Source organism: Streptopelia decaocto (assembly GCF_964273445.1).
Source record: "Streptopelia decaocto genome assembly, chromosome: Z".
NCBI lineage: Eukaryota > Metazoa > Chordata > Aves > Columbiformes > Columbidae > Streptopelia > Streptopelia decaocto.
In genome coordinates this window covers 59,543,376-59,565,845 of record NC_138657.1, presented here as the reverse complement: position 1 = coordinate 59,565,845, position 22,470 = coordinate 59,543,376, and the positions used below count along the sequence as shown (strand labels likewise).

General features: G+C 40.5%; 1 protein-coding gene across 1 annotated transcript in view; it reads right to left on the bottom strand.

Annotated features, from left to right (window-relative positions):
- Window positions 1-22,470, bottom strand: part of PLCXD3 (phosphatidylinositol specific phospholipase C X domain containing 3) — a gene marked incomplete at its 3' end in the record, with an annotated part of 82,613 nt that overhangs the window by 22,774 nt on the left and 37,369 nt on the right. Inside the window, exon 2 of the mRNA XM_082074877.1 lies at window positions 1,136-1,844. Coding sequence (XP_081931003.1) covers window positions 1,136-1,844 — 709 coding nt within the window. The remainder of the gene's footprint in view (window positions 1-1,135; window positions 1,845-22,470) is intronic.

Sequence of the window (22,470 nt, the reverse complement as noted above, 5' to 3'; positions counted from 1 at the left end):
ATGACACAAGGCACCGTGTCATTTGTCTCATAGAAGGGGACATTGTTCCCAGTAGACCTTCCTGGCACAGACACATCCATGCAGAGAGCAGAACATTAGCAGGCCATTGATCCCTATTATAAACAGTTTGCACTCTGCAACTCTTCTGTTCTTTTAAAAGGAAAAAAAATAGCTCCTGTGTCTTGGCATCAAATTTCAGGTTTCCTACCAACTTGTCAAGGGCATAGTCACACATATATGCCTTTAAGCTGAAAATTGGCTGTGATCTATCAAAGTCAGAATGGTAAAAATAATGCAAGTCTTGCACAGATGGCTTTTTTTGTAACATAACAACTAATAGCCTGTCAACACAGCATTCCATTTACAGAACCTCAACAACGGCCTGCAGACTCTTTCCTGAAGGCGTGTTAGGAGGTAAATTCACTCTAATGGTGTCCTGATATCTTTTATATAATGTGTGATTGTATGCAAAGAGAAAAGTCACGTATCTTTAAGGTGTGCAAAGATATTTAAGGATGCAAATTCTGTAGTGTTGGGCTTTGCTGATTATCCAAATGAAAAGATTATTTACCCAATACCTGAAGCCTGATGCATAAATAAAAACTTCAATGATCTAGATCAGGGGTGTCGCACTCATTATCACTGTGTCCACATCAGCCTCGCAGTTGCCTTCAAAGGGCCGAATGTAATTTTAGGACTATATTAATTTACATTTAGAAATATACAGAAATAGATATTTTTATATATAGAAATATATAGATATGCTATATAAATTTACATTTAGGCAGCCCTCAATCAGACAGATTTCTCCACATCCAGTAAGGAAATCTGTAAAAAGACGTTCAGTGCTCATAGTAAGAAAGATATTTGAAAAACAAAACAAATCAAAAAACCTGCATTCAGAAAAATTTTAAAAAAGGCTAAGCTAATACCATAAAATCTCATTAGGCTTTAGTGCCAGATTCTCCTTCCGTGTGTCTCTCTTTAAACATTTTAGGATTCTGCTCGAGCTCTGACTAACCCACAGTAGCATGGAAGAAACATCTGCTGGAGTTTCTTTAAAAGGAATTTGAAGAAAAAGCATTTCCAACTCACACATTCAGCACAGTCCGCACATTACCTGCCAGAAACGTACCTTTCTGTGATTGTTTCTCTGAGACCACTAGCAACCCCTTTCACCACCGTACTAGCCTTTGGCGTCAGCACTACTTGAGATATAAAAAAGGAGCCCTTCTTTCTTCTTTCAGTGATTGATGCCTGGAGGAACTGAATGAGTTTTTCTGGATCTGTTGTGTTTGCCCAGGGAGCTGGCATCATCTGGCCTGGCCAAAGAAATGGTACCTCAAGAGCCACTGGACTGTGGTAGAACACCAGCACCTGGTGTTCCTTTTCCCACAGGTACTGGAGGCTGACTTCATGGGCAAATATAGCAGGACACATTTTGTTTCCATACGTGTCTTTGAGCATTTGAACAAGCTTTTCATGATGGTATTTCTGCATTCCATAGAAGTGATTGAAGTCCAAGAAGACCACTTCTTTTGGGTGGTCAGTGAGAAACGCATTGATCTCTTCCAGACCTTCCTTGACTTTGGCACTGAATAAACCATGAGCAAAGTAGAGTTCATTGTCTGGGTCTCTGGGCTTGGTGGAAATTCTAAGGTCAAAATACCGTATCCCTGCCCCCAGCTGGCTGGTGAAGTTCATGGTCTGTGTAGCCAACCACTTCCTCATCAGCTTCTTAGCCACTGTCCCAAAAACAGACACAAAATTCTGGACCGTCTCTGGCTGTTCAGGCCCAACTGGAGAGGCTTCATCGATGTAGAAGCTAAATGAGTCATGAGACCCTAAAAACACAACAGAGGAAAACAATCAATATTGTATTCGCATAGTAAAAGACATTAGTGATTCTTTCTTAACAAACGTGATTTTCAGACGTACACCAACACACACAAGCAGACTTTTCTCAATATACTACATTTGTCTGGCAGCATTTACCCCATCAGTACCTCACAGAGACTTGAAGGAAAGCTAGTGTCTGTTACACTGCTTGTCTGTGCACTTCCTCACTCTCTTCTAGCTCTTACTTATGCCATTAAGCTCACTGAAGTCAGCAGGCTTCAAACATCAAAGCAATCCTGGTGTAACTCAGCAAAGCTAGTCACATAATAAATCCCTAAAGCCAATGAGGAGGGTCTGGCCCTGCACACTGAATCATGCACTGTCTAGTTTGCAGAACCAAAGAATTAACCAAAACAATCCAACAACATCTCCCACACACCTTTACAGACAGCTAAAATATGTACAAAGGACACAAAACTTTGCAATGTTTATCTTATTTCCAGTCTGATCTGGTCATGAACAAGGTTATTGAATGTCGTTTTCCTTTTTAAATTGACATCTTAATTTTTTTGCTTTCCTTTGCTATGTAAGTACAACAGAGCCAAGGATAACACTGCATTCTACTGATAAAATACAGAAACTTCACTGCATGCTCTTGACAAGAACAAGACATACTTCTTAGTATGTCTATGCACAGAAGTTATCATTTTCCATAACATAACACAGTTGAATACAAGTATGTAAGACAATTTGCTACATAAAACTCCCTCTGTCTTAAGGTATGTCCACTAAAAAAACAAAACAAAACAAACAAAAAAAGCCCACACAAACAAACAAAAACCCAAACAACAACAACAAAAAACACACTAAAACCAAATCAAAACCAAACATATTTTGCTCAGCATGTACATGAAAGCAGATGATGAAGCTAAGAACACCTGCGAACACATGATCATTCCTCTGTAAGGGACTTCCTCTTGCTTTATGGAGAGATGAGCTGACTGTAGGAGATGCACATCACCCCTGCCTACCACCAGCCTTCTGAATACCTGGTAGTGAAATCTGGCAGTTGAAACAGAAACACTGCCTGGCTGCAGACAGAGCCACACTCCTGCTGTCCCAGCCAAAGGGGATGCTGCTGGTTAGACTCAACTGGGTAAGCAGGTCTGCTCCTCAGCCTACATCACACCACTTGCAGAACTACTTCAAGGTCAGCTAGACTTGTATTTCTGAAATGGACTGTAGCACTAGGCCCTTCGAGATCCAAATCCTAGCATCAAAATGAGTTCAGAGCACAGGTCTTGCTTGCTGCTTTATGCTTTTGTAGGTGTTTTTCAAAATTACTTTCCAAAGCACACATGCGGTGGCAAATAAGTATCACACTAATGAAATCCTTCTAGTCAGTCATTTCTGATGGCAATGCTATTTTAACTGAACTGGAACAAACCCTATAAACTGAAGTGACAGCTATAACATTTTCTTCTTTAACAATAAATGGAGTCATGACAAATCATGTTAGACTCTGGCTTGGATATGGCTTTGTTTAATCTGAGAAATGTCTTAAAATTTTGCACACTACTGCTTTTCATGGCTGTCTCTTTGAACTGCATTTGACTTTAAATATTAGATAAATTTTCCATTTCGATGAAGATTTCCACTGCTAAGTGTTAAAGCAATAGCATATTCCTTGCAGAACCTGATTAGATCATTGAGTATCTGGTTACACACTGATATCCCAGGGGACCAGATCTGCATGCAGAATTTTAATGGTAAAACAAATGCCACTTGTGTTTCAACAGTATTACAGGGAAAATCAATGCGATACATTAAATGTTCTGCTCAATGTAACCCACACTAATCTAGAAATCAAAGCAAATCCAGTCTTGTTTAAAATAAGGCATAGTTATTGATATTAGGAAGGGATGGGTCTTGCAAACTCTCGCTTTGGTCACTGAAGTCCCTTTTATTTCAGTAGGATTTTATGTCAGAATAGGTACTTACATAAACATCATCAACTGATTGCAGCAGTAGGCTCAAAATGGTATTATGATTAATTAAACTATTTGTCCTTTATTGTCTATTCTACAGCCATTGGACTGCTTAAGTTAAGAGAAGCAGGACAGTTCTTACAGCAGAAAACTAAGGTGAACAACTTGTCAGCAGGTAGCTTTTATCTACTGGTAACGAAAAACACAGAGAAATAAGAGTGTAGTGGTGGGGAGACACCACAGTTAGACACAACTGGGCTTAAAAGGAGGACAGTTTAGAAAAATATTTTTTCTTAATTAATGTCTTCATGCACACATTTGATCCTAAAAATAAGGATCCCTATGTGGAAGGTACAGAAAAGACCACACAGTGCATTAAGAACCTTCATGTTTCGTAATGCAAACAAGGAAATCCTATTAAATAGCACAAAAAGAAAATGTCTTGACTTGGCTGGCACCGAATGAAGCAGATGTCATCTATTCAAGAGTATGTAAAGATTCCTTCTGATAGAAAAATACAGCAAATGTTTTGTCTTGCTATATGCATATGTAATTTGAACAGATCATTTAAATATTTATTTTCATCATGCACACATTCACATTTCCTTTTGCCTTCATCCTGCCCTGTTGTCTTAACCAGTTTACTGATATAATTGGGGAAATTCAAAATCCTTACACTGGGCAGACCAAATTAGAGTATTTTTGTATGTTCTTTTCCACTGTCATGCTGGAAAATCACTATGTTCCTCGTAATGAGAGAATTCTGTACAAACATACACTTGTTTTTAGCAACCAGGTTTCCTTCCAACATTGCTTTGCTGCATGGGGACATTCCAATCCTACTTTGTCACTGGGAAGTGGACTTGCAGGTTTTCTGTATTACCAGACCTCAGGTCCTATGAAGACAGGATGCAGAGTATATTCAGAAATACTATACACATTGATGCCTCCAATCTTTGGAGGCCAGCAGTGCTTGTACATCAGCTATCTTTATTATAGTTGGGCAAGGAACACATTGACCTAATGTACGGGACAGTCTCCACAAGACTTCACTGCAAGCTCATAGAGCTTGTCCAAAGTCATGCAGGGAGGAGGAATAAGCTGATATTCCTCTTTTGTGCAAACATACTTTCTCACCAGTTTACCAAGTGTCTAGCACTTCCTTAAAATATCGCACACTGTTTTCTCACTGATTCAACAACATAACATATTGTTGATCCAAGAAGTCAAGGGTGAAGGTTCATGGATGAGGATCACAGGGATGGCAAACAAAGGGTAAACATGGTGTGCATATGCTACGGACTTCCCAGTCAATAAAATAAAGTGGACAAAGTCTTATTTAAAAAACTGAAGCCTCATAATTACAGGGCTTGTTTTCACAGGGAGGCATTTGCTGGAAGAGCAGAACAGCAGGACACAGGCAATCTGGAGAGCATCAAAGACTTTTTTTTCTGCAGGCACTCCTTTAAGGCACACTGCTGAACATCGTATGAATTAAGAAAAATACAGCTAGGGACATGAAGGCTGATGACAGCCTTCACCAGAGTGAATATGAGATGATACAAGAATTTAAAATACTGAGGAAAGCAAGTAAGGTAAATAGCAGAATAAAGATCCTGCATTTCAGAGAAGCAGTCTTAGCTTGTTCAGGAAATTGGTAAGGGGTAGCCCATGGGAGAATTACGTGCCAAGGGACTCAGAAGAAATGGTTGAACTTGAAAAACAATGTCTCTAAAGCACATGAACAGTGTGTAAGAAAACAAAAAGGTAAGGCAGGAGGCAAGTTCGGCTGAATTAATAACTCCTGAATGAACTCAAACTTTAACAGCCCTGTACAGAAGGTGTAAGCATGGACAGACTTCCTGGGAGGAACAGAGAAAGAATGTAAAGAGGGAGTTAGGAAGGGCACAGCTTAACTGGAGTTCAAGCAGGGGACGGGAAACACAACAGAGAGCTCCTGCAGATTCAGCAGCAGCAAAAAGGAGCAAGGAGAATGGTGGGTCACTACTGAACAGGGCAGGAGACCTCATAATATGGGACAGGGAAACCACTGAAGTACTTGGTGTCTTCCTTGCCTTAGTCTCACTGGCAAGGTCGGCTCTCAAGCACGCCATGTCTCTCTGCCTAGTACTATATCTTTTTCAAACTGCTTCTCATTAGTAAAACGTCACTGAGTTAATGATTACTTATATATATTAGACACACATAAGTAGTTGGGACAAGACAGGATTCATCTGAACATGCAGAAAGTGCAGGCTAAGATCACTGTAAGGCTGTCATCTCTCACCTTTGGCAGCTCATGTTGACTGGAGGAGGCAAAAGTTACAATCATCTTTGAAATGGGAAAGCAGGGCAATCTAGGGAATGACAGCCTGGATTAATTTCAGTCCCAGGGAAGATCACAGAGCAAGTCCTCATGGAAACCATTTCCAGCTTATGAATGGTAAAAAGGTGACTGGGAACAGCTACCATGGACTTAGCAAGAGCAAATTATGACTGACCAACCTGATTGCCTTCTAGAAGAGAATGACTGGATTTGAGGAAAACAAACTTTTACTTCAGCAAGGCTTTTGACACAGTCTCCTTTCATATGCTTGCAGTCTAACCGGGAAGATACCAACTACAAAAGTGCATTATCAGGTACGCAAAAAACTGCCTGGACCATCAAGGTCAAAAGGTTGTGACTGAAGGTTCAAAGTCTAAGTTGCAGTAGATTGCAAGCTAATTCTGTTTAACATCTTCATCGATAACACAGACAACATGATGGGGAGCACCCTCAGAAAGTTTACAGCTGAAACCAAGAAGGGAAGAGGTTAATGCTCTTGAGGGGAAAGCTGGTATTCAGAGAAACTCCAGTGCAGGAGAACAGCTTGATGACAGGAACATTAAGAAGTTCAAAGAAAAGATGGACCCAGGACAGACAACTCCATTCAGTAGCACAACTGAGGACAAATTGCCTAGAAAGCACACTGCGGAAGACAACTTGTTCACTTGGACATCAGGAAAAAACAACTTCCCCACAAGGCCAGTAAAGCCCTAGACTGGGAGCCCAGCAGGGCTAGACTCTATGCCTGGCTCTCAATGCTTGGCTCAATACCTCATCTAACTTGGAGGTAGCTCTGCCTTGAGTAGGGGATGGACCAGGTGACTTCTGGAGCTCCTTTCCAACACAAATTATCCTGTGTCTGTTTATTCCCCCCCACCACAAGATTAAAAAAAAAATTAAAATATTTGTTTCTTGTTTCTCAGCCTTAGGAGTAATTATTAAGAGACATTTAAAATGTCTGCACCAGCCATGATCCAAAGAACAAAAGTGGCCAGTTTCAACCACCAAGACATAAAAATTTCATGAAATTAGATGTGGCCAAAATAATTTAGATCTTCAAGAGTAAAATGTGCAGTATCACTTAGATTGCAAGATAACAGCTGCTAGTACTTTTACTAGGGAGAAGGGTCTTCTGTTTTCTTTACTGAATTCCCTTAACAGGACAACCGGGAATATACAACCCACTGCAGCTCAGCTATGGACATATTTATGGCTTCCCTGGAGGGCTGAAACCCCCATTTAAAAAATAATTGGGCTCACAGTTGAAAAAAATCCCTCAGGGAGAGTGCGTTTCAGTTCAGAATCGTTTCTTCAATCCCATGGAGATTTACAACAAGGCATAGCAAAACTACTATTTTTGGTGGCTAAGCTTTAATATGTCATTCATAAAGCCACCAAGCGTAGCTGAACTTCACTGTGCCCTCTCCTTGCCTCACCGTTGGCTCTGGCTGTCCCTCATAACAACAGCTTGGTAAACCACCTAAAACAGAGGCACTGAACCGAACAGCACTGCCTGACAGTAATCACACCTTGGAAATCCACAAGTCACAGAAAAAGCACAGAGAAGCAAATTTTAAGGTTTTGGCATATTTTACTCTCTTCCCCTTTTCCCACAGATTTCAAGATCCTCTTGTCTCTGCACTGGGAGTTATCCAACAGCTGTTGCAAGTGGAGTCTTTTACTGCTGCTTTGGGTGTCGTTATGAGCTTTAGCTGCTGTTGTCTTCCTATCCTGAGGAGATGACATCCCCTGGTGACTATCCCTGAAATGTCACATGCAGTGCAGCCTAACTTTCTTGAAAGCACCCTTGTCAATGAGGGCTCTACAGTGACTGATAGCAAATCAGAAAACATTTCTTAGATGCTGTGGACAACAGCTAAGACAAATTCCATGACCTCTGGTACACAAGAGACCAGTGCGTATGTTCTTGTAGTCCCATTTGATCCGTTCTCACTGACTTATTTGGCCTTAAAAAAAAAAAAAAAAATCAATCGAACAAGGAAAAAGACCTATGAATCTTCGCATGTCACACTGCAATTTCAAGGATTAGCAAAGCCTAGTCATGAACACTAGAGCTGGTCCACCTCAATAGTGTTTCTACCTTTTAAAGATGGTTGAGCACTGTTCTATCCATCCAAGCCACAGCACATCCCAGGAAGTCAAGAGGTGTGGCGAAGAGCAGTGCAATTCAGACTTCAAAGTCCAGTTACCTTTAGCATTCAAACCTTTTGGATGATAAAAGTTTCATTTGATAAAAAGATTACTCAGGAGAGCAAAACAAAAACAACTAGGCAAAAAAAGAGATTACAGATAATGCAGTGACTCAGCTTCCCCACATGTAACCACCTCCCTTATCAGCTGTTTTTCTAGTGTCATCACTGGTTGTGCACCCCTGACACCAACCAAAGATCACAGAGCTCAGCCACCTATATACACTCAGCTCTCCACGACCCAAATGCATAGGAAGAGAGGCAGACACTACCTGAGGTAATTAAAAAATTCAGAAAATGAATGAGTCAGAGTAAAAATAAGAGGAGATGCATGACCCATTCTTGTACCCAGAGGCCCAGTGTCTATGTATCTGATCCCAGAGAGATACAGGGAGAGAAAGCACTCCCCAAAACTTTTATGTTTTGTGCCTGAATTAAGAAGCCTGCAGAGACAGAGCTGGCCAGCTCCCAGGTCTCACCCACCCAAACTCCATGGTCACAACCAGCCAAACCTCTATGGTTAGCCAAGGGTGCAGGTATATGGAGAGAAAGGTCATCCACAGTCTTGTTCCCCCACATAAACCTGCAACAGTCACATGGGATTTCTACATCTCCCCACCTATGAGCAGTTCTCTCCCTGCCCATGAATCAGCCCAGCTTTTCAGGCAAGGTTGCCTGTAGCACCAGCAGCATGACACCTACCTTTTGGCTTTCTGAAGGCTTAGAAAACCTTCTCAATGGAAAACCAGAGCAGCGGATGCTCTTTCCAGAGTCCTGGCCAGCCAAATAACCACACATCCTTGTAACTTAGTCTCACTGTGGAAATTGATATCTTCATTAAAAATTAAAAAAACGGACTTTTCTTTACATGAGAGGAATACTTTTAAAATAGGTAAGAATGTCTGTGTTTTATTCAAGTGAATCATCTGATCAGAAAGTGAGAAAAAACCATTTTATAAGCCTCCATTTTGTAGGTGGTGAGCTAGCCCATACATAAATCAAACTGAATCACCCCCTCTCAAGCAGTGAAAGCAGAAGAGCTATTTCGCTTTTTGTATATAAAGCCATAAAGTTTCAATTGAAAAAACAACAAACCAAAATGAAGACATTTTTAAAATAAGCCCATTAAACAAAATTGAAAAGTCTGTGAGGTTACATGAACACAAATCATCCCACTTCTTAAATCAAATCTTTTTCCAGGTCATTACAGCACAAACAACTTTATATCCAGACCACTAAATCTTCCAAACTCAACATCTTTAACCTGCTAAGCAAGCATTTTAATTATTTTAAACTGTAACTACAGGGATGAATTAACTTTGGTTTTCAATGGAAGATTACTGATAAAATACAAATACAGAGCCCAATTCTAAGTATGCTTAACTATTTGAATTATTTTAATTATGTGCACGAATGTCTGCAGGAAAGAGCCTCATTTTGCCTTAGCTTCTTTCAGAAGAATAGAATTCCAAATTGCTTTGGAGTTACATTAACACCAGATAAATTGAAGTCATCAACTACTGCAGAGCATGAAGAGGCAAGCAGTGACAAAAGAGAAAATGTATTCTGGTCATGTTTTAGAATGTAAGCAAAAAAGGTGACAAAAGTGACAGAGAATGAAGCTATTAAAGTAACATTTGTTACATGACTATTAAATTTGCAAAAATTTAGATTCTGCTGCAAACAGAGCACAATCACAATTTACCTATCAGATATCCATTCCCCAGTCTGTCCACATCCTCTGTGCCAGTCCTATTGCCTCAAATAAACTCTTCTCTTTCTCTACCTGTACCCCTTTCTGCACTGAAGACCTCAGTGCATATGAGGTCTGCATCTGAGTGCATCTGCATCTCAGAACTGGTAGCCTCCCCCTTAACCTCCACTTCTTTATCGCCTGCAGGAGATGAAGGTCCATTTTCCCCTTCATCACCGGGTGAGTCCTGGACCAGTCATTGGAATTGCACATAAACATAACTCAGACCTTGGTCCTGTGCCTAGGGCCATGGCGTCAGGAGCCTGCACTGTGCTGCCTTATCAGGACTGTTATTGCTGGCCAAGTTGTGTGCCAAAGTGACAATCTGAGCAACCAGATAGGTGCACAGTAATTAGTATGCAAACGTTTTAACATGGTTTGCTTGCAAGGGTGAGCAGAACTACTTTGTATTAAAAACCACTTCAAAGTCATATTTTGTCAACTTCTGCCAGACATGGTTTCTAAAACTGCTTCTGCTATAGGTGGAACTCTGCATTTCTCAGCCAAAACATCTCAGCTGGATCACAGGACAGGACAACCACAGATGCACCAACTACTGGATCAATGGACACAGCCTAGAGCTACATGTGGCAAAGTATAAAACATTCAAAACCCAGCATATAGCAACTGCTCTTTGATCAATGTAATCCAAAACAGACACTTTATCCTTCAGAAAACCACAAATTAGTTGAGTTTGGAAGAGACCTCTGTAGGTCATCTGGTCCAACCCCCACTTGTCCTGCATCCAAAGAGAAGTGAAAGAAAGAAAAATATTTGCACACATTACTACAAATCATTGAAGACTGCTCAAAAAGAGCCGTCTGAACCAGCTTCTTAGCTAGGAAGAAAGAAGAACTGGTAGTCTAGAGGTGGTATCCCATATCTAGTGACCACCTTCCAGACCTGAACGACTATGTTTTTGTCCTCCCTATAAACAAATACAATTTTCATGCACAAGAAAGGACTTTAAGTAACTACTTACTCTTGCTTTTCTGGTATCTCCTTATCTATGAAATACTCTTGAGTATCATTTTGGTTTGTGCTTTTGAACATGGCTACAATGGCCTTCAAGGGAAGCCTACAACTGTTGACACTGCCAGTAATCGCCACGACCATGGCAAACCACACTTGACTCAGGCCAAAGCTGTTACCATTTTAAGTTGCTTTCTGAGGGACAGCTTGTGGACTATGGCAGTGCCCGCACTGGGGAAGTGTTTCTGGCCACTAGACCGAGCCAAGGTCATTGCCTCCGGCTTCTTTCCTATATGAACCCACCTCCAAAATCAGACTTGTTGGAAGGTGGGGAAGGATTTACTTGGCTTTAAGGCCCAAGACGACAGGCAATTATCACAGTATGACAGGGAAGTTTTGCTAAAAATCTGATTAGGTTACTTATTGTTCAATGCATACTACATTTAGTGTACATAAAAGTCCCCACATTCAGACTCTTACAGGTCCCTCCTGCAAACACAAAGACCAGCTCCTGTTTCTCTTAGAACACTGCATCAGCTAATTCCACATTTCAAATTCTCAATACTCTGTTGAAAAGTAAAGAAATAAGAAAAAACAAACTGTAATTGTATTTCTAGCTCTCCAATTTGAGCACATTCACAACTACGGACAACACGAAGCCAATTCTGCTAAAGAAACTATTATTTAAGAGAAAATTAGCACATGCTGCCCTCCTGAGAGCATGTTTCCTCTCTCATGTAATAATTTCTTTACTTTCCTGTTATTATTTGTGTAGGAGGAGGTGCTATGATGTCTTCTGAGACACTGCTAATTGTAGATAGCCTCCTACCTCTTCCCAGTCAAACCACCTCCAGAAATATTTTATTGCAGGCTTCGTGCAGCCATCACACAGAAGGCAGCATGGTGAAGCAGTACATGAATGGCAGGGGCTTTCCAAGAGCCCCAGATTATACTACTCTAAAAGTTCACCATGAAGTGAATTATTAGTTTCATCAAATGTTGGCTCTAAACACAACAGCCTTTACTCTGACAAATGTAGGATTAACACCACTGGAAACCTGAAAAGGGGCTGCAAGATCAAGCCACAGCGCAGAGCTGATCACACTAATTCTCATGTTTAATCAGCTCAGTGGAGACCTCGCCCAAGGCCACAGCAGGAGTGGGGCAAGCCCTGAGCAAGCGCACTGCTTACCACCTCTCTCTATCTCCACAGCCACTAGAGCCAAACCCCACTGCTCTGCCGAGCTTAAGTCAGATTTCCTGCAGACATCTACAGGCAAATAGCGTGGGGAACATTTTTCTTTATAGAAGTCGAAATTATCATGTTGAGGACTGAGAAGATCAGCTGGTGTGCCTTGCCCAATATTTTTTACAAATGTGATGTAAACCTCTCAGCTGTACACAGAAGAAAAGGTGGAGGAGGAAGCCAGTAATATCACCTGTGCATATACCAAATGCAAAAAAAAAAGTCAACTTTTGGAGGTTTGTGCAGTGCAGTGCAAATCTTAAAAGGTGCAATAGCCTTAAAATTTTTAAAACCTCTCCTACAATAAGCCACAAAAACATTATTTTTATTTGTTTAGTGTAGCGAAACTGTAAAGGTGATTTCACAATGGCTTCTGAACAGATACATAGCAGAAAACCTGTAGTAGAAGGTGGCTCCCTTCACCTAGCAGGCTAAAACCCATCAGGATTCCTGGAACAAGAACTTCAACTTGGACTTACAATAATCAGTAAGTTGGCTCTTATTTCTGGCACAGCAAGAGTAACTACCAATTTTCTAAAAGAATCTTTGCATAAGGATTGACCAGGCACCTAAAACATACAGTTTAAGATCATCAAAAGTTACAACTTCGAGAGCAGACTGGACACAACACTATGGCTTGCATGATACATGTCAAGCGCTGTGACAAGTAGACTGGCATGGCCTTCTCATTTATTAATCTGACTGCGTATATGAAGATTGAATAGAATACTCTATATCACATTAAAAAAACACCACATACAACCTTGTATTTTATGGTCAAATATAATCCGAAGACGAATTATTTATCTAATCACTTGGAAATAAAATACTTGCAGGCATAGCTGTAGCTACTATCACCAGCACTCCACACATGACAATTTGTCCGCGTTTTTGCTTTTTTGGGAACACTGCAAACAAATCTACATGCTGTTTGTTTCTTTTTGCTCTGCAAGCTCATGGCTGTATGTTCAGATGCACCAGAGATCTCAATCAGATCTGACATTTTAGTTAAATGCTAGTCTAAAAAGTACCATATTAGGTATTTTTCTTCATAATTCAGGGACTAGCATACAAGAATGTGAACATGCCAGGAAAGAAAAAATAGCAATAGGTATATCTGATTCTAAGCATAAAATTAACGTGCCAGGAATAGTTTGGGGCATATTTTATTCCACCATCAGCTCAGTCTGCCTGAGTATGGCATCAGCATCTGAGTCCTATCTCCTGGGGCAATCAGCAGCACTCGAATTGTGAGCCAATAGCTTTGGGAGTAATGAGAAGCTGTGATGACCCCAGGCATCTCTGCTGAGCATGCGAAATGGCATCTCCACACAGCAAGTGCCTTCCCATCATAGTTCTTGTTCATAATCCTAATGCTACTGTTGACAGGACAGCCTTGAAGGGCAGTATGCAACTGAGGAATCTTTAAAAAAAAAAGAGACCAGGCTGTTGATCTGTTCATAACTCTTCCTCTCCATGCATACATAAAGGACTACTTATTATGTACAGCCACAAGTATTTCTATGTCCACACTCTAAAATAGGATCAAACCAGACAACCTCTGCTTTTTGTGCTTTTATTTATTTGATATATTGTAACGGCAAACATCCTTTAATACTCTTAGTAACAAAATACATTTCCCTTGAAATAATTGTTTCTGATTACACAGATCTCTCTCTTGCCACTTGTTGCAACACAGAACAATTTGGATACTTGATTTTGCATTTCATTCATCTCTTGCCTCTCCCTTCTTCTTTGATATACATTTTTTTCTCTGCCATATATGCAGTATAGCCCTTTTCTAAGTCTTGGCTACACTGATATGTGTATTAACCTCAGTATAGTTGTTATTTCATTGTGCTCTCCCTTCTCTATCTTAAAAAAAAAAAAATGTGCAGTATTTGCTATTAAATCTGAGCATCACTACTGAAGAGTTCTAGTGATCTAGCTGATAAAAGTTACTTGTGCAGCATTTTCTGCATCTTTACCTATAATTTTAAGGCAAAGAAAAGGAAAAAACAGGAAGTGTGGCTGGATAACATGAGATTACATTGCAAAGCCAGTGGAAGAATGATGCCTTAAAACAGGTTTTCTGTTACTTTTAAGATGTCTGTAAGAAAGCCACTGTCATCTGACATGGATCTACACAAGAACTTTAAAAGGCAAGACCTTTCAATTGTACAAGCACTAAACTCTGCTGCAAGGATGCCTGCAACACAGAGAATAAGGACTCCTCCAGCACTGTACTAAGTGCACTGACAGTCAGTTTATCAGCACTCCAGGATGGCTGTCCTAGGGCCGATACTGATGGAATTTTCTATTACCATGCAAGAAATCCAGGCTAGATTCCTTTTCATTTTCTCAGTCACTGAGTTTGAAAAGCTGTGGCAAATTTGAGCAGTTCGTCTGACTCTTATGGGAGAAAGCTGGGAAAGCAAGTGGGATTCTCTGATTCTTTTCTCAGTCAGTTTGCAAAGGCTTTCACATACGTACCCTCTTAAAAAAACACTTTTAATACGCTGTCCATATAAACTTAGCTGACCGACCACGTCAAAGCTGAGAGATAACAAAAGGATGTAAAATACTGCAAAGGAAGGGCAAGAAGAAGAAAGCATGTAAAATGTTACATTTTCACCACTCCCCTTGCTCTGCACCTTTCCTTATCCTTTGGTTGCCTCAAATCTTTACATTAGACTTTGCTCTACTTTTGTTTATTGCCTGGCACATTTGACAGACTGCTGCAAATGAAATAACTCCCTTAGCCACTGCACTGAATGCAAGACATGTCTCCCGAGACGAGATGCTCTAGAATAAGTCTCTCTCATGCAAGGTCTCCTCAACTATAAGCAAAGACACTGTAATGTTTGACTTCGTGTTCACGAGAGGAAAGTAATGAAATATTATCCCTCGGGCCCTGACATGTGAATGGAAAACACTATGTCATCTTTGCCAAATTATTTTTCCTGCAAAAAATTCAGAAAAACAGCCCTAAGCACTTGAAGGAAGTCACCAGTTATGTACATACAAATAAAGTATCTCTCTAGCCCACAGGGTCCCCTGCAGTCAGTTTGCTTTGCTGTAAGTCAACAGTGTGCAAAACAATGGGCAACTGGAGCAGCATCACCATGAGGAAGCACATGGACTCATTCAGTAGGCAAACAGAACCCCTCCACCAAGTAGCCACTCCATGGTGTCGCTGTCCTTCTTAAGCCCAGAGGTCTGCAATTATTGTACAGCTCTATTTTACTATATGTAGCCACTGATTTACCACATGACTCCCAGGAAAAGCACTACAGAGGAAAAAACCTTCCTAAGAGGTCTCACTGCCTCCTTCACATAATCAGTATTTGACTTTTACACCCAACTGCAGAACAAGGAAAATAACCTCAAAGATTTTGCATGTGAGAGTTCAAGACAATTGTGGCTTTCATAAGATGCTGGCTGCAAGACATCATGAACCATCACACAATGACACACTCTGAGCATGCTGGCAGGCAGAGTCTGAGACAGGTGTCAGAGCATGTTCTCCTCGCAGCCAGTGCTGCCCTCATGTCTTTCACCACCTTTGTGTGACACGCTTTGCTGCTCAAATTCTCATGGAAGATCTCCAGTCACATGTAGCCACTAACCTTTCTATGAGCATGCACAGAAGGTAAAATGTGACTGGCTGCATATTGAGTGAAGAAGACTAGAAGACAATGAGACAAAAGGCATTATAGAGGTGAGTAGTGGAAAAAATACACCCAGTTGGAAAAGGCAAACGCAGAGAACAAGTTAATAAAACCATTTATTTGGTCACTTCTAAAAATGCAAACATAAACAAAGATGAGCTGTATTTTCACTCCTTGACTGTGAAGTATGGATAGACAAGACACCTCTCTTCAAACAGAGAGGTTTAAAAATAAAACCTATCCAAGCTGCAGCCCAGAGTGGTCAAAGTAAGCACTGTCAGACCAGCCACGCTCTGATGAGGCAGCATCCCCTTTCTGCCAGGGGTTACACCTCAGCAGATGTTTAAGAGCCATCCAGACAGAGGTATGGGATAATCTGCCATTGCCTCTTCCCCACAGGTTCACAACCTGACTTCTGAATAAGGACAAACCCTAAAAAATGAGGCTTAATAATACACTTTTCCAAGGTTTTCATGCTTTCAATTATAACTCTGAATAATCTTCCTATCCATGCATGTGACTTGTTTCATTTTTTACCTTGAAGACCAAGAGATAACACAAAAAAAAAAAGAATCATAGAATCGTTTGAGGTGAAAGGGACCTTCAAAGGTCATCTAGTCCAAACCCCTGCAATGAGCAGGGACATCTTCAACCAGATTAGGTTGCTCAGAGCCCCATCCAGCCTGGCCTTGAATGTCTCCAGGGACGGGGCATCCACCACCTCTCTGGGCAACCTGGGCCAGTATCTTACCACCCTCATTGTAAAAAGTTTCCTTCTCATGTCTAATCTGAATGCCCCCTCCTTTAGTTTAAAACCATTACCTCTTGTCCTGTCGCAACAAGCCCTGCTAAGAAGTCTGACCCCATCTTTCCTATAGGCCCCTTTTAAGTACTGAAAGACTGAAAGACTGCAAAAGAAAACACAGCAAAACACCAGCGGGCCTAAAGCAATGTCACAATCTCAACCAACAGGCAGAAAACCACCTCACTTGGATGCTATTTTGGCTGGTAGAGGAAATAAAAAATAAAAAATAAAAATTAAAAAAATCCCAACCAACCAACCAACCAACCAACCAAAAAAACCCCACAACACAAAACACACCACTCTGTAATACAGGCAAACATTACAAGTGCCACTCTTAGCTAGGACTGCAAAATGTCACATCACCTGGGGCACAACCTCTCTGGTCCAGGAACATAAAGAGACTAATAATTTCATTTTGCAAACAGAATGGCAACAAATAAAGACACACAGAATAGAAAGGATTCAAACTGTCAATGACTGCCTCTTATTCATCTTTTCTACCATCACTGAACAGGCAATTTATTGATTGATCAGCCTGGAGTCCCATCAAACATGCTGTGCCTAGCAATCCAACTTTCATCCAGTTCTTCTTTCATTATTTGTTGCTAACCGTATTCCTGTTTGATCGAATACAGCAATCAAATAAGCCAACTATACAATACATAGTACTACAAGAAATGAATGAAACAGTTATAAAATAGCAGTATTCCATTTCCTAAATTTCCAGTCTGCAGTCCACACCAGATTCCCAGTTGGCATTTATCAGTAAAACTCTAATGACCCATTAGGCCAATTTAGGCTGCTGCAGATCTGGCTGTTAGTGTTTACCATTTAGCATTAAGAAGTGAATGAAAAAGCACAGGCAGTATTATTGATTAACTGAATGAACATTCAGCTGATTTGCACTTTGTCCTGGCTCAGGATACATCTAATTTACACTGGATATGCTCATGTCTTTAAAAACAATAATTAGTTTAGCTGTTTCATACTAACACTACATAAATACAACATTTCATAGTAATTTCCTAACATGTAATTGGATAGTAGCCTCAGCCTCTCTCTAACTCATTTCAGCTGTTTTCATCCCCCTGCTTCAAAAGACAACTTTGATACACTAAAACTTACAAATTACTAAATGTATTTTAAGGACCTTTCAAAGCATCTGAACATGGCATGTTTTCAGTCTTGAGCTCAAAAAAGCTACCTTCTCTTTAAACATCATGGCAATGGCTGCAGTCCACCTAGATTGACTGTGTTTTGGTGTCAACATGACATTTCTTCAGCTTAGAAGTCAAAATATTGTTATCTGCAATAGTCCCACAGCTGGTGATAATGGTAAAGCTGACACTTCCAGTGCAGTGATGATGCCAGCACAAATTCTTTCATGCTCCCTTTGAATTCTCTAATAATTTCTGCATCACTCTTTTCTGCATAGAGATTGCCCTTCTTACTCAGGCACAAATATCACAGATCAAACTGCTTTAACATCCCTTTCCCCTCCACTCTCTAGCTCTGTGTCATTCTGGTTATTTCAAGACTTTTGCAAGGACTTGCTCAAGATGGCCCATTTCTGATCCAGTTGTGAGACGACGTGAGTGCCTTGTGTGAAAGGAGACCCTTTGCTTTAAACCTTTAAGTCACTCTTTAATAAAATGGCACTGGCAGACAGTGTCTTGGTTCGAGAGTCTCACTCTACAGCCAAACACAATGGCAGCTGTTCTATGCTGCTGTTATTGCTGTTTTTCAAGGAGACTGTCAAAACTAACTCTTTATCAGACAATGCCTTTTTTTTTTCTGTTTTTTCTTCCAGTTACAGACATATATATTATTCAGGAATTTGGCAAATTTTGAGTAACTGAGAGCTTTCAAAAAAGAAAAAATAAAGTCCTTGTTATTTCTTTTAGGAAAATCTGTACTCGGAAAAAAACAACCCAGCAAGCCATTTGCAGTTATCTAAAGGTGGATCGAGTTGGACACAGACCTAGATCTCCATATTTAACTTTGTCTAAAAAGCTTTCTAACAGCCTTAACCTCTCTGTTGGATGCAGAAGTGTCCTCCTGCTGGGACAACACTGAAGCTGTGGAGCACGTAGATCCAAAGCTCCCAGGATACCCCATCCCTCTGACACACAACTGTGACCCAGAGGGTGGTGTGGAAGAAAAATTTAGCACTTTGGTGGAAATCTCTTCATTTCTCAATTGTCATTTCTGCAAAACAGACAATATTAATATACTCTCTCTCATTAGAAGTCTCCTAGTAATAAGTGCCACATAGGATCTAGGCATTGCTGAATTTTTAGTTCAGGCAGGACCTGGTGCAAGTAGACTCTCAGTCAATGGCTTAACAGGCTTGTTACAGCCTGACACACACCATGAGGATATCCCTCTTACCCTCAAGAGTCACCGTGCTGCATTGCGACCCTCCAGCCCACAAACCCACAGGGAGCCAGGCATGGCGAGGCCAGTCCAGCAAGCCAAACACAGCCATGGCAGCAGCTGCAGAGCCTTTATTTCATCCTCGGAGGCACAGGGTGGTCCAGATGGTGCCATGAGGAGGACATTGTCCTTCCTTCCCGCCCTGGTAGCGCCACCACTGGTTGGACAGATCCTATGTACAACAAAACAGGCCTTTTTGCAGAGTTTATTTTGTTCTGTCTCACAACTGCGAAACTTCAAGTGAAAATGTTCAATGTTTTAAGAAGAACGTACCAAATAATTGTATGGCAAATTATTTCTCACCTATGACAAACACCTAGTCTAATCTCCTGTTACTATCATAGCAACGGTACTGACATATAAACAAAGAATAAATACCTCTTATCAGAGGGCATGTTTTGAAATCTAAACACATTCATCAAAAATGAAAATTTGCAGGAAGCTCCTAAATCTGTTCCTGCAACTGGCAATCAGCCATTTTGTACATTATGTTGCTGACATACTTTAATTAACTCTAATTTACACATTATAATCACTGTCTAGAAAATTTGCAATCACTTGTTATGAAGCATTTTTGCATCTTTATCAACATGGCATTGCTTTAATGTTACCGAAGTCAGTAACACAACAAAAAGATCTCTTTTCGCACCATGAATTATGACATTTCCATCTTTCAATTAAGTACACTGTTTTTTTTGAAAGGCACACGCAAACTAATTGCTAAAAATATTAAATCTCTCTTCATTTAGTACATTAAAGACAAAAGCAAGAAATCACTCCTTTGCTACAGAGACTAGTATTTTTTTAAGTACATTTCAAAAGGACACAGAAACAAATCTTCTTCACTTCTCTTGAAGAGCCTTCCGAGCACATGCTTCTATGTTTCTCTTCCTAAAGACCATTGAAATTCTGACTAGCAGTAGTGTGCCAGTTGCTGGGTGTCAATGACATCTAGGCTCTTCCAAGTGAAACAGACAATTTTAAGCCTACATCCAATATCATTGCTACCGAAGAGGCAGGCATTTAAAATTGAAATTAAATCATTCTACCCTTTAGAACAGTGGCGTAGCAGTTGGCATTACTAGATTTCAGATCTCATTACTATACAGTTCTTCGACATCTACAGTTGATAGCTGAGCATTTTTCCAGGCAGGTTTAAGCAGCCCAGCTATCAAGTGTAGAGATTTATGAATTTGCTGCATCTGCTAGGTGAACTGTAATTCCCCCTAAATAATAAGAACAAAAGGCAAACTTGGTGCAGGTGAATGAAAGCCAAAAGAATAATCAGCACAAAACCTTGAGAAGAAAATCTTTGGAATTGCAAGCGATTTTGTCTGAGCAGAGACTGGCAATACAATGGCTTCTTTATTTGCTGGAGTGCACCTCAAGCACAGGTAGTTCTCACTCCAGGTGCTCAGCTGTCTAAAAAATAATAATGCTGAATTGCACTGATTCCCAAGCAAAACATGTATTTATTATATTCACTAACACACTCCTCTGTGCAGAGGTACAAGTCCAAATTAAACACTGTTTCCTTCTCCCACAAGTGACCCTCCTTTTAAGAACTCCAGAAACAAGATAGTTCAATTATTTGCATACAGAAAGCCAGATTTCATACCACTGATTAATTTTCACCAGTCAGGCAGCAACAAGGCACACAAGGGCATTGCACTCTGGACAGTGAATGAAGCATTCAAGTATGACGAGGCAAGTGTGAATATAGATGCCAGGCACACGTTTTTGTGTATGATGCCACACATAAATGATCCATAGAGAGGAACAGGAGACACATGGCAACCGATCTGTGCTGACATCCATCCATGTCGGCTGCATGCTCTATTTAGTGGTTGTACACAGACACATCACTCAAAAAGCTCGGTCACCCTGAGTAACAAGAAGAGCTGCAACAGAGGTAGAATCTGCCCCTCAGTGTAGGAGGAAAATGAGCAGTGAGCGCAACAGCAGTCCCCACCCTCATGCCACCAGTTAACAGTTTTGCTGGTATGTGACCTTTTGTTCGCCATCAAATCATCTCCCTAGCAGTCAAATCATATGTTTGTCTATTCATCAGATCCTCTGAACATTCAAGCCACCTGTTCACATACACAAAGGCTGTTTGGATTCTTCCTGCCCTCTATTGTGGCAGCTCTATAACTAAGATAAGGAGCTTCCAGCTGGGTATGAGCAGCAGAGAAACACTGCACAGCCAGAAGGGAAAGAGATGTTGACAGACCACACTTAAAGAGGGAGAAAATTAGTCTGAAAACTCAGCAACAAGTCATCCCTTTTCTTTTGTGTGTCATTAAAGAAAGATGCTCAGAATAATTACTACAAGAGCGATGTTAAAATGTTAATTTGTACAGTACTCTGTGAAGCATGCAGTTGTGATTGACGTTTTGGCTGGAAAGGGAACCTTACTTAGCAATCTCTGTTTGCTGAATTAAAGTACTAATAGAGGCAGTTTGATAAAAATGATGTCACCCTATTTGAAACCAAGCAGAAGGGAGACTTGTTTTTATGATTTGGCTCCAGTAACTGTACAGTGATATTTAGACAGAGAAGATTTCCAGGATCTCATTATGGGTAGATTTGAATCCTCAGCATTAAAAATTGTAGGAAGTCTTTACAAAATTCTAGCAGTAAAACCACTCCAGCTGAACACATGCTGTTTGCAGGAGCAGCAACACATTGCGTATTTAATTTCATCACACAGATGAACATCCACTTAGCTGGTCTATGTTTATCACCCTGATGTCTTCACTCAATTGTAACCACTTAAAAGTAAGACTCTCATCTAAACTGGTACTAGTTATCTAAATTCTTGCAGAGACGAGAGAGAAAGAGAAGGAACTCTGGTGTACACTTACCTCATCCACATATAGGTGTCTAATACAAGTTACGATAAATCGCTAGTGGAGGTGATTCCTTTTCTCCACTCTTTAAATGAGACACACAGCTCGCTTCAGGCAGCTAAAATTAGGTGAGATAAATCCCAGCATATATATCTCTGTTATTAATGAATGCATCTTTAAAAGGGAGAGAAATATTATCCCTGTATTACTAATGGGCAAGTTTGGGTCTTGTGAGGCTGAAAGTGATACCTTAAAAGAATGTAAAGTCCCTCTACATGGAATTTAGAAGTTTAAAGGCTGGAACTGTGACCCTGAAAACTCTTCTGTGGCAGACAAGCAAAGAGCAGAAAGTCTTTCTTCTTACCACAGCAT